The 13,322-nt window shown below is 39.8% G+C and overlaps 1 protein-coding gene across 4 annotated transcripts in view; it reads right to left on the bottom strand.

Moving 5' to 3' along the window:
* Positions 1–13,322, bottom strand: part of LOC143715427 (uncharacterized) — a 34,583-nt gene that overhangs the window by 11,348 nt on the left and 9,913 nt on the right. For 2 of the 4 annotated variants that reach the window (XM_077207211.1, XM_077207209.1), the window contains exon 1: positions 7,765–7,971. The exons of 1 other annotated variant lie outside the window; for it this stretch is intronic. Coding sequence is in view for 1 of the 3 variants with exons in the window: in XM_077207214.1 (XP_077063329.1) it covers positions 8,798–9,418; positions 9,742–9,796 (676 nt within the window). In the remaining 2 variants the exon portion in view is untranslated. Of the gene's footprint in view, positions 1–7,764; positions 7,972–8,797; positions 9,419–9,741; positions 9,941–13,322 lie in introns of those variants that run through there. One more of the 4 variants, XM_077207214.1, reaches the window with a different exon arrangement.

Consider the following 13,322-nt stretch of genomic DNA (forward strand, 5'->3'; position numbering starts at 1 on the left):
TCCCAGAGAGGGTCCTGAGTACTATGTCTGAAGCTAGAGCCCCGTCCATGAGACGCCTCTCAGTCTTAAGTGGTCTGTTTTCTCAGACTGGAACCAAGACCCTTATTTCATGTGAAGTACTACTGGTGCTTTACTTCCTACATGCTCTCATGGACGTGGGTCGCACCCCCACCACGCTCCAAGTCTATGTGGTGTCCTTAGCAGCATACCAAGCTCCTGTGGCTGGGTATAAGCAACCTGGTTGTCGCTTCTTGAAAAGGACCTATCTACAGTCCTTAGAGCCATCAAGGGGCCCCCCTTCGAGAAGTTACAGTCGGCCGAGCTGTGCCCACTTTCGCTTAAGACTGCACTCCTATTAGCGTTAGTATCGGTCAAGCGAGTAGGCGATTTACAAGGTTGTCCTCAAGGCATGGCTACGGGCCCAAAGTGCTCTCTACTCTTCTCAGAGCACAAGTTATTTTGCTGTCGGCTATTCCCGCTTCTGAAGTTGAACATCAATTACACTTACTCTCCCCTGTCTGGTCCCTAAGAGTAAAGCATATATAGAGCACCCTGCCCAGTTTAGGCAGCCAGAGCAGCTCTTCATATACTTCGGTGGCGGCACCAAAGGGCTTCCAGTCATGAAGCAGAGATTATCCCGCTGGATAGTGGACGCCATCGCATTGGCCCTACGCTTCGATAGGCCTTCAATGCCTCATCGGCACCAGAGCACACTCCACCAGAGGCATGGCCTCTGCCTGGGCGTGGTCCAGAGGTCTATGTATTAGTGACATTTGTGCAGTGGTGGAAAGAGTACTGAAAAAACTGACTCAAGTAAAATTACCATTACATTCCAAAAAATGTAGTGTGAGTAGAGTAAAAAGTACTTGTCCAAAAAACTAATTGAGTAAGAGTAAAAAAGTAGCTTATTTAAAAGTACTCATGAGTAGTGAGTACTGAGCTGCGTATTCTACCCCTTATAATAAACACTGTGCACTACAATTTATAAATTAAAAAAATTGCACATACTGTTATTCACATTATATTTTGTTCTTTGTAAGAAAGATTGAAGAATATCTATCATCCATCTTTTTAAAATGCATCAAATCAGTACACTCATCACCATTTAAATCATATTATTTGGGGGGAATAAAGCATTTAAAATTAGGCGAAAGGCCACTGGGCCTGAGCATGCTATTATTGCACATAAAATATCAATATTCATAACTGTGCAAAGAATTCAAAAACCTTTATAAACTCATATGATATTTCAGCATCACACACCATGAGATGGGTTAAATAGAGAGATTAAAAATACCCAAAATCTCTCCAACACGGTACCAATGTTAGTGTTTTGATAAATGAGAATCACTAATATTATCAGATTACCTCACCTAATGCATTGAAAAAGGCTAAGCTAGTGAGCTAACACTAATTACACATGCTATTAAATTCCATGCTATTTAATTCCATGCTATTAAATATGTTACAATTTATACGTAAATGCACATTGTTCTAGAAGGGTGGCATCATCCCTCACATTTTACCAGGGGCGGCTGGCCAATAGAGGGCGCTAGGGCGCCGCCCCCCCCCCATGAGCCAGACCACAGTTTATGAGCCACATACATAAATAAATACATGTAAATACATAAGTAAATAATATATAAAATTTGTCAATATTTGTGTGTTTGAGATATTAAATGCACCCAGTATATGTGAAAAATATGATGGAAGTTCAAAATGTCTGTTTTTTCTACACGTCCCCTGCAGCTCTGTGCACGTGATCAGCTCTGGGGCGCTGGAGAAATAGCCCCAGAAAGGCAGGTCTCTGGAGCAGTTTAGCCAATTGCTGATTTAAGATATAAATGTTTGACATAATCTGTAGCCAATCAGCGAGCTATGGGCGATTCTTTTAGCGCCCCAAACTGCGCGCGCATCTCTATCAGACAGACACACTATCGGAGCTGTACACTAGAAAGGCCTGGCTAGCTGAATGCGGTCATGCTAATGCCTTGTTTTGGTGATTACTTTTTAAAACAACAGTGACAGATCCAGCATGGACAGTTCCCGGAGTGAGGGAAGCAGCACCTGTCTGAGAAAGTACACAGTTTGAGTTAAATTTCAAATGCAAATGGAAGGTTTGTGCAATTTATTTGTTTTTGTGTAAGAATGCCTCAGCCTTGTAATATTGAATTAAATAATTACTGACTTTATCACAAAGCACTGGTATCATGCAGTTTGTGTTAAAATGTGTTTGGGTGGTTATTAATAATAATAATTATTATTTGTATTTATATAGTGTCTTTCCAACACCCAAGGTCGCTTTACAAAGATATGTAAAGGCAGTGGTTCTCAAACTGTTGTACATAACGTCACGTATGTGAGGTGACAGAAGGGGGTACGGGAACAAAATGCTGAATTTTGCCGTTCATTTAAGTCGACCTCACCTTAAAATAAGATTTAAACTGAGCATATTTTCCTATCAGGTAAAATTCTGTAAATACATGACATCCTTGTGCAGATTGCTGCCTTGGCAAATCACACTGTACTACCGTTCTAGACAATGTACCTTTGTAAAATACGAGATTTAGCACTTACTAGCATGCAGAACAAATGTAGACACAGGCTGTGCATGGAGATCGATATAAGATTCAAACTCTCTTCGATACAGACACATTCCCTGTGTGAGTTCCTGTGTTTAATGTTGATCACATTATATTAAGAAGGTCCACACGATTGCAAATGTAACATTGATTTTATACAACAGTTCAACAAACGAAATATTAATATTAAGTGATGTTCATTAAGGCTACAACGCAGTTGTCAGTATTTATTACAACAAAATAATAGCTCCAACGAAAGCCCCAGCAGAACTGCAGCACACAGCAGTGTCTGTGAACAAATCTGCGGCTTTGAACGAATCATTAGAGTCAATGATTCAATTATTAATTCATAAATACATCCACTTGCTTCGTTACTGAATGAATGACTCGATGAATGATAAAACTGCCTATTGGCAGTTTTAATTTAACATTTAAAAGCATCACTTTGTTTTTGCCATCATTGCCCATATCGCTATTGATTTTTTAAAATTTAAATGGATTTAAGGGGGCAAATATTGTCCCTTACTGAAAAAGGTGTGACTGAAGAGTGGGGGTACGAAGTAAGATGTTAAAAGCCTCATGGGGTACAACTCTAAAAAGATTGAGAACCACTGGGACTTGGTTAAGGAATATAACAATCAACATCAAAGCACAATACACATACCAACACAGAGGTCACTTACAAAGTTAGGTTAAAGATACAAACAAAGAGGGATTCAAACAAACAGCATATCAATAACAACGTTTAATTTACAGACTGTGAGCTGAAGATTAATATACAGAATCAGATAAAATATGTGTTTTTGAAGGAGAGAAGGGTGGATGTTGGACGGATGTCTTGAGGAAGAGCATTCCACAACCTCGAAGCCACTACACTAAAAGACTCCCATGTTACCAGACTATTGAAACCGACAGAATATGACACAGCCCCACCTCAAAGATTTTTCACCAGCCGCCACTGCATTTTACACGGCTACATTTACTCACATTGTAATGCTGATAATATAATTTGTAAGGTAAATTGTGCATTAAATAGGGAAGTTATATCCAGGAAACTTTTACAAAAGAAGCAAACAAACACACACACACACACAAATGTCTCTTTGTAGTCTCAGCGAAGCTGTTTTATCAGCAGCATCCACACACAAAAAAAACAAAAGTTCAACATGAAAAATGTTTTTGCGCAAGTGCACTTGCCAAATGAAGACAGCTTGTATATTGGATCAATCAAAAAACGTTGTTTAATAACGAGCTGTAGTCACGCACTGACAGAAATATAGTTCAAGTTAACGCCATGGTTCATAGAGTGCACACATCTGAATCTGGCGGCATGGCGAGCGCGAGACGGGGCAGTGCACAGATCGTGACGCGCGTCTCTCTATAATGTGATTGTGAAGTAAATGGCAGCGGGAATTCTCCGCATTATGAACTAGTCACGCAATACCCCCAACCTCAGACCAAATGTTAGGCCCTGTAGACAGGCCAGCCTATATAAATATCATATTAAGCAGAAATGTGAAATGTACCTTTAGCATATTAGAGGAAGATGCTGATATCTGGATTGAAATGATGCGTGAAGAATGCACTTCCACAGCAGTCACGAGTAACAGCAGGAATAGGCGGTTAAAGTTTTCAATGCTTAATTTGATTTGATGACAGTCACGAGACCGATTACTCGATCCAATCACGTTCATGGATAAAAATTAAATTAAATTAAACAAACAGAAGGAAAATAGCGAGAAAAAGTACCGATACATCACTTAAAATGTACTCAAGTAAAAGTAAAATCACACAATTTTTAAACTACTCAAAAAAATAAAATTTCTGGAAAAAACTACTTATTTACAGTAACGTGAGTATTTGTAATTCTTTACTTCACATCCCTGCATTTGTGCGGTCGGCTGGTCCGCGCCGTCAACGTTTGCTAGATTTTACAACTAGAAAGTCGAATCCTCTCTGTTTAGCTGAAGTTGACCTCCGAGTGAGCTTAACCCACTATTACCCCTTTTCCACCAACAAGAACCAGGTGCTGGTTCAGAGACAGAGCTAGTGCCGGTTCGGAGTTGGTTCGACTGATTAGCTTTCAAAGAACCGGTTTGCCTTTCCACAGGCTAGAGAGCCATCGCAGAGCCAGATCTTACGTCATCTCATGTTGCCCAGCAACGCTAGCGCGGCAGCGCCAAACACAAACACACCAGGCTTGTTCGAGATGGTTCGGCTTCTCTCAGACCGATCGGCGCAAGACATCGAAGCACTGCGAGAGCGATCCAAAAGCAGGAGTCGTATGCTCTCCAAACACTCCCGCAGCTCCGATCAGTCCATGCCGCTCCGATGCAGCTCGAACAAGCCTTCCATCAACAATGGCGGTCGTTGCGTTACTTTTTATGCTCATGGCTTTGCAAACTACATCAGTGTCCAAACACGGCGAATCCAGCACGTTCGTGCAGCTCGCCGTAACTTGCATTAACTGAGATTACAATCAAAGCTGCTATTAGCACGATTAGCTGCTATTTAAAAAATGGCAGTCACAAGTTTCTGTTCAGCTTGTTGGTCACGGTAACCCCGCCCCCAGCCGCTGACGTAAGCGGTTCTTACTTCTAGACCAGCAATGATTTGGTGCTACTTAAGAACCACTTTTAGTGGTTCGGAGCTGGTGCTTTGGTGGTCGAAAAACAAAGAACCGATTTGAAACCAGGCTCTGGCTCCGAACCAGCACCAGCTCTGCCTTGGTGGAAAAGGGGTATATAACCTCTCTGGAGGCTCCGACCACAGTCTGAGCCCCCTTTCTGGTCGCCCTTTATTACCTTCAACGGCCTTATCCAAGTACCTTAGGCTATGGCCCTAGACCATGTCATTCTGCTTAAACATAGCACAACGTGATTGGACTGGTTCCCTATAGCGTCTAGCAAGACAATGCAGGTGAACATTTCGAAAAGGAACATCTCGGTTAATAACGTAACCTTGGTTCTAATCAGAAATGATTAGAAATCACTAATGATGGGCTTGATGTGCCAATTTACAGAAGATGTCAGACATTACCATAATGAATGAGGTGAAATCAGGGACTATTGAATGAGATAAAGATGCTTTTTAGCAGCTCAGTTAAACGTTATGGCTCTGTAATTTTGTTTTTTAGACTCTTAATTTGATAATTTTCAGTTAGGCCTACATGTTTTTTTTTTTGTTATGCCCAATTCTCATCAATCCTTAAAAGTAGTTAATTCATGAGATTCGTTCAAAAACGCTTATACAACCAGTAATGGAACAAGTGAGTTAGTCATAGAGATCGCTAAGACATGTGACCAACTGGGCGGCGACGTCATCAGAACGCAAAGAGTTATGGGTATGTTTGGCCCGTTAACATGGGCTGGCATAGCAGGCTAGTGTTCTGGCATGAAAAAAATTAAAATAGCGTGAAAAACAGAAAAGGCTAATCCTACTAAATGCAGCGGGCTAAAGAAAACATTGTCGGACCATACCAGAAAACTGTCGTCCGTTCAAAAGTAATGTTTTAAGCACCACACTCCTCGCTCTCTCTCATCTATCTGCATGCAGTTAGAATTCATGTCAAGAGAGACGCGATCGAACTGTGTGTGTGTGTGTGTGAGAGAGAGAGAGAGAGAGAGAGAGAGAGAGAGAGAGAGAGAGAGAGAGAGAGAGAGAGAGAGAGAGAGAGAGGCGCGGGCGCGATGAACAGTGGAAGTTGGAAACATAAAAAAACATACTCCGTCATTTTGTTCATAGAGGTTATCATTCAAACTGCAAAGTGTTTACTTATATTTGTGTAACTTACACTCGCAAAAAAACACAACATTTTGCTTTTGTCACACTTTAAACTCTTGTCAAACTGTAACCTACAACAGTCACCCAACCAAACACACAGTTTTAAAAGCAACATATTTGCTTTTCAATTATTTATAATATATTTATAATAGCAAAATCAATTATTTACCATTCAGATGAGAATAAAGTTAGGGTTCATTAAAATTAAGGAAAACAAATATATTGATCCGTTCTTATAGGATAATTCAGGTATTTAGCACGTTGAGTCTATTTTCTAGTTTGTTTTGGATGAACTAAGTTTGAGTGGTGGGTAGAATTTTGACGATGGGTCCTGTCTCGACTTTTTGAATCTTTTAGAATCGCCTATGACCGCTTCAGAGTGGCTGTCTACGAGCATACACAAACATGTCCTTAAAACAACACATAACGTTGGTTTTCAAAACTGTGCAAGAAGGACTATTGCAATTTATAACACAGCAGGTAGACGGCATCTTGAACACTGCGTTCTTCCCTCCATGCAATCAAGTCTGGCGCCTTCTGTTTGTGCCGCGGATTCCCAAAATGCTTTGCGTTCACCACTTGCAATACGTCACGATGACGTCACATTAGCAATCTCTATAGAATCACTAGCGTAGTTTCCATTACCCTTCAAATTGTGGAAACGCGTCAATTTCGCAAAAACTCCCATTTATCGCAAAAAAGTTAATGCTCGCATGAGGTGGTTTTTCAGGCAATTCGAAAAAGAAATATTTCGCAAAACTGCAATGAAAACAGGTTTTGCCCATTTACAGGTCACCTGACGTAGATGACGCGGTGTTTGGAAAGAATACGAGACGGAGTTCTTTATTAAATTCAAAAAAGACAAAAGAATTACAGTAATACTGGATTCTAAACCTCAAAGAAATCTACCAACATCCGTACCCATGATTTTTGGAATGACTTGAAAAAATTATGGTTTAGTCGCATAACATTGGTTAACGGAAAGGCTGTCATTTCGCAATAATCTTTTGTCGACATTTACAAAAAAATGCAAAAGTTTTGCGCAAATCTGTGATGGAAACGGGACAATTCATTCAAAACTATCTGGAAAAATACATTTAAAAAATATTTAAATATTTAGTCTATAAATAAAAAGACTGCATTGCAACAATTCCCATTTTGTCAGAGCCTCTAGTAAATTACATGTTATTTGGTTTAATTGTCTATTCAGAATAGTGTTCTTTATTTTAAACAAAACATCGTGATTCTCAATTTATCCAGATTTTCTCCAGATTAGTGCGGCTTCTCTCCAGTATGAATTTGCTCGTGTGATTTTTAGTGCAGACAAACCTCACGATATGAGGGCTTGCACTCTGGAGCTGGTTAATGTTATACTCTGTAATCTGAAAACATCTCTCACCTGCAGACTGGAAATATACGGCATCCAGAGAAAATGCTCCACATTTTCCCTTCATTTACGATCGTTAACAGCGTCACTTTCAGCCTCAACTGGTGAAAGTTTAATCTCGTCTCGTCTCTCTCGCTTCTCTCTTCCGCGCAGGCGCAGTGCGTGATGTCATGTTCCTTAAAGGGGCCGCATATTATACCATTGTATTCCAAATGTTAGTTCATTCATAAGGCAATAGTCAGGGAAAGTAGTTTTTAAGTTTGGGTAATTTAAAGTCTCCAATAAATAACTTGGTCACGGAGCGGTTGCGTAATGTCACATTTACAATCAAGCTGATATTCGAGAAAACAGCACTATTGTTTTTATGTTGCTTGAGATTGTATGACCCTTGAGTTGTTCCTCTTATTAATATAACAGAGGAAATTTAAATATTTTTACCCCAATATCTTGAATTTGGGGGCATTTCTCTGATTTTTAATGGCATTTCTGCCCCAAGTATAACAGGTAACAAACAGTATAGTGAGACAGTATAGAAATGATCAATCTCAATAAAGAAATGTGATGTACCAATGGAGAGTCCGGCTGTGTTCAAAACACACATGATTTCTCTCATGGTCTGTATTTTCTGGTGCTGTTGAGAGTCCAGAAGTAAAAACTCTTTCCATAAACACATATTAGACTTTTTTTCAGTTTAAACAATCTCAGTTAAATGCTTTTTGTCAAGATAAGATGTTTTTTTCTGTTTATTTCTCATAATTGCATGTACTATCAGAAGACGATATAGTAAACTTAGTAAAAAAGTATGAAATGTATATATCTAATTCAAGATAGACAGATTTTGCACAAAACAAAAAGGACACTTTTAAAGCTTCACCTCTTAAATCTTTCTGGCCTTCCATTCATTTTAACAAATTTAAAAAATAAATTGACAATCTCAATATTTTATCTTGCAGAATTTACCTGAATGTATTTGATATAAAATTGAACGTTGATCACTTGCAACAGTTTTTCATGTGAGTGAGAAGGCTTGATAAATGTCTAAAACTCTTCTCACACTGAGCACAGTGGTACGGCTTCTCTCCAGTATGAACTCGCTCGTGTGATTTCAGAGATCCAGCCTGAGTGAAACTCTTGTCACAATATGAGCACTTGTAAGGTCTTTCTCCAGTATGAATTCTTTGGTGCAGTTTCAGATATTCAGCTCTAGTAAAGCTCTTCCCACAGTCACAACACACATGATCTCTCACACCTGCATGTATTTTCTTGTGCTGTTTAAAACGGTCCAGCCTTGAAAAACTCTTTCCACAGAGAGAACACACATAAGGCCTCTCATCTGAATGAACTTTCAGGTGTCGTTTTAGATGTGATGATGAAATAAACTCTTTACCACACTGATCACAGTTAAATGTTTTTTCTCCAGAGTGAATACGGACATGAATTTTGAGTCGGGATGAAGTTGTGAAACTCTTTCCACACTGAGTGCATGGATACGGTTTCTCTCCAGTGTGAATTCTCATGTGTCTGTTAAGGTTTCCTTTGTGACTGAAACTCTTTCCACACTGTGAGCAGGAGTGCACCTTTTTGGCCTTTGTTTCTTGAGTCCTGAAGTCACAGTGTTTCTTTACTTCATTCAGTTCTTCTCTTAGCTCTGTTATTTCCATCTGATCTAAAATGAACATATCAAGTAGTTATAATCAGTTTAAGGAGGATAATTTCAAGGAAAATTCAAGTGAACACAAGCAGACAACAAGAGAATATATAAACCTATAGGTTTCTGTCTGTGTGAGGATAAAGTATCAGATCTTTGACGTTAAAGGTTTGTTATATAATTCTCATTAATTTGAATACTTAAAATGTATTTGACACATAGCTATATACAATGTTAGCATCATTCAGTTGAATTTCTACATTATTTATCATCAATATACTACTTATTATTTCACAGCCACCAAAGCAGTCAACAATGAAGGATCAAGTCTGGACACCAACCTGTTTGTTCCTCAATATCTTCATGTTTTATTCTGGATGGTTCTGGATCACTCATGTCTTCAATCTCCTCTTTAAAAAAAATCCTCTTGTAGGATGATTGAAATATTCCCAGTATTTATTGGTGAATTGTTGTGGGAGGGGCTTCACTGCAGGTGTGAACTGTGATCACTGTGTGATAATGACGGCCACAGGACCAGATCTAGAAAAAACAAAAGATTTGTGACACCCTCTGGAGGAGTGTGAGCCAATAAGAAGTTGTCCCTTTGGAGGGAGATTTTACAACACTTTGTGTTCGAGCAAGGCATTTGAATCTGTAATTTCATTGGGTGTTTAAGAAAAAGAATCTTCACGATTCTTATAATAGCCATGCGTCGCAAAATTTGCAAAATGTAATGTAAATTAACAAATGGGGGACGGGAGTTTATAGACCAAACATGCCACACATATGATTTTGGTTAACCATAGTATGTAAAGTCTGAAACATTAACCCATTAGAGTTTACAAGAAAACATAGGCCAAACCCCATAAAAGGAAAATCATGAGATGGGAAAATTAGATACATGTTTATACATTTCTCAAGTGGTTATATATATAGCATGGGCGTAGGTTTGGTCTCAGCTTTGGTGGGGACATCCCCCCCCCCCCCCCCCCTTCCCCCCCATTCTATTCTTAAAAAAAAGTCCATTAGATTAAACTGGGAAGGGTCATAAAACTTGCATATTGTTATCCTAGGTTTACTGCTTCTATTGTTCTCAATTGTAAGTCGCTTTGGATAAAAAGTGTCTGCTAAATGAATAAATGTAAATCGGTTGTGGTTTGATGCGGTCTTTCCTGCATACAAAATGGTTAATTAATTTTGTAGTCTATCCTATGGCTAGCAAGTTTAACCCTCCTACCAGATATTGTTATTTGGATATTATCAATCAAGTAATGATTCATTATATTTGAATAACCAACAGTGTTCACTTTCGCTTTTTTAACATTGCCAACATGTTTTTCCAGCACATGTGTCTAGCAAGTGGGCTACACTCACAAATACATTACATAAACAGAATGTAGAAAGAAAAATGTCTCAGATGATCCACTGTTTATGACTGCAAGATTCTAAGTTAAGGTAGGCTAATTAACATTCAGTGACTTCGTAGCATTCTATCATGATAGCGCAACTTCTATGAGTCTATCCATGCTGCACACCCCTAATTAATGCTCCTAACCTTGAAAGATTGCAGAAGCTAGGTTTAACTGTAACAATATCCTGGGTAACCAGGATCACCAGTTAATACTATTTTCCACAGTAGAATCTGCATTTGAAAGCCTGGTCAGTCACTGCTACTGCTAGTTATTTGTGTGGCTAGTTATTTTTGCCTACTTACACTCTGCTTTATGAAAAAGCTTCGTATGTCCCTTCTTCTTCTTGGGTGACATAGCTGATCTACAAAGTACAAAAAGGGGCAAAAAAACGGAATATTAAAATGTTTTACTCTGGCCTTTATATATGGCAGGCAGAGAGACAGCCCTGGTAACTTACCATCGGCGTCGTCACGCGCGCACACACGCATAAACCACCCGCTCGCTGCCAGTGAGTGCAAGCACAAAAAGTAGTCCCGGCCCGCGCGTGTAGCCTGCCCGTCAGATAACCCGCCGCCAATCAAATTACGGCGTATCTTGTACTGTCGTCGTCCTGGCCGTTGGAATCGATCCAAATGCAGCGCAAATATCAAACTAGCAGTTCAAAGGAGCTTGCTAAATATTGGTGGGGACAAATTTGTCATCTCAAAATATTGATTGGGACTAGTACCCAGCGTCCCCCCCTAAACCTACGCCCTTGATATATAGAATGTATAGGATTAACAGGGTTTATTTCTCCTTCTCAGTAAGAGTTAAGTGAGTGTCACATCTCTCAGCAATTTCCTTTTGGGGTTGTAAAATCTGATCAGTCTTAATGTGTCCTGTAACAGGACACTGAGTTCTGCCAGTGGTGTTAGCTTGATTGTGATGTTAGTTTCGGGGGAAGTTTCATAGACCTTTGTTGGGAGGGTGAGTTTGCTGGATTATTCATCAAAGGGCATATTGCAGGTTAGAGCACCCAACGAGTCAAGGTATAGAAAATTAATGTAGGAACTAGATTTTCGTTAAAATATACTACGCTACATTGGCGCCTGGAGTCGTTTTTGTGAGAAAATTTACTTCGGCATCTGAAAATGGCTGTGACGGGCATGACGTAACGGGCGGGAAAGCGGTCGATTCAAACAACAGGAAAACAATGGATCGCAATGACATTTCGGAATGCGGAGAAAATTTTTCATACTTACTCGTATGACAAACCACAGCCATAAATATAGGAGCCTGCTATGCTGCAAAGAGAGCAGGAACAGGCCAGGATTAATGTTAGACAGAACAACGGTCAGAGGAGACGAATTGAGTTATGGTGTGAGGAGAACCAGTGGAGGACAGGGCAGGTGTCTTGGTGAGAGAACAGTGTTAGCTTATAGATATATACACGTTCGCTAACGATATACACTGTGCTCACAATATTGTACAGATTATTACCATCGTATATCAGTTAATAGCAAAGTTATTATTGGTCATCTAGGAGTATTGGAACTTACCAATAACAGAAACTAATAAGCTTTGATCAGGCGTGTCATGCTCATTAATATCCGTCCAGACTAACGTTACGTGATATAACTTAGCGGTTTCTCATCGAGAGACAGAGAGATATTTTTATTCCTGATTAGGGATGGCGAAAACTAAACATTTTCTTGACCGACCACCGAGCCTCATTAGCCGGTTGAAACTGGTTAACCGATTAGTTTAAAATCTGCCACGCTATTTGAAATAACAGCCATTTCGAGCCGCGCCTGCAATTTCGCAACTCTGTCGCATCTCTCTCTGCCTCCCGCTCACACACACACACACACACACACACACACACTGCCCCGGCGCCGCGCTTCCACTCACGTCACTTTTTTAAAATCCCCTACAGCGCGAAACATGAGTCCCGCAAACGCGGCGCCGAGGAGCTTGTATGTAATCGGAGGACAAATGGCTCCTTAGTTTTGAAATGGTTTGGGTACAAGGTGATCGCGTTGAAAATAAAGGCATTAGTCTAGCATTAGAAGCTCATTTGAAACATTGCAGCGGCTCATTTAAGAAAATGACAGCTCCGAAGAGACTCCGCTTTAGTTTGAGGTAACATTAGTGCTAACAATAATAAAGAAAGATGATGATCATCATCACCTTATCTGTTACCACTGAAATGTAGATGTAATGTATTTCTACAGTATTACTACTTTATTTAAGCACTGTATCACACAAGTTGCAACTTACTGTGTCATTCTTTTTGGTGAAATGGTCCCACACACTACGTTTCTTTGCACGCTTCATCCTGTCGTCTGCCCTGGCTCTAACCTCGAGTGTTTTAGCCTGTAGCCTTTACTTTTCGCAAACCTTGTGAGCGCGCGAACCCAAACGCTGTGACCTTGTGCCAAATGTTTTTTATTGGTTAGTACAAACAGGCGAGTTATGACAAATTGAGTGTGAGGGATTTGTTCACTTCACACAAAAATATCTTGGAATGA

The sequence above is a fragment of the Siphateles boraxobius genome, unplaced genomic scaffold (assembly GCF_051911475.1).
Source record: "Siphateles boraxobius isolate OS27281-9 unplaced genomic scaffold, OSU_SipBor_1 6, whole genome shotgun sequence".
Lineage (NCBI taxonomy): Eukaryota > Metazoa > Chordata > Actinopteri > Cypriniformes > Leuciscidae > Siphateles > Siphateles boraxobius.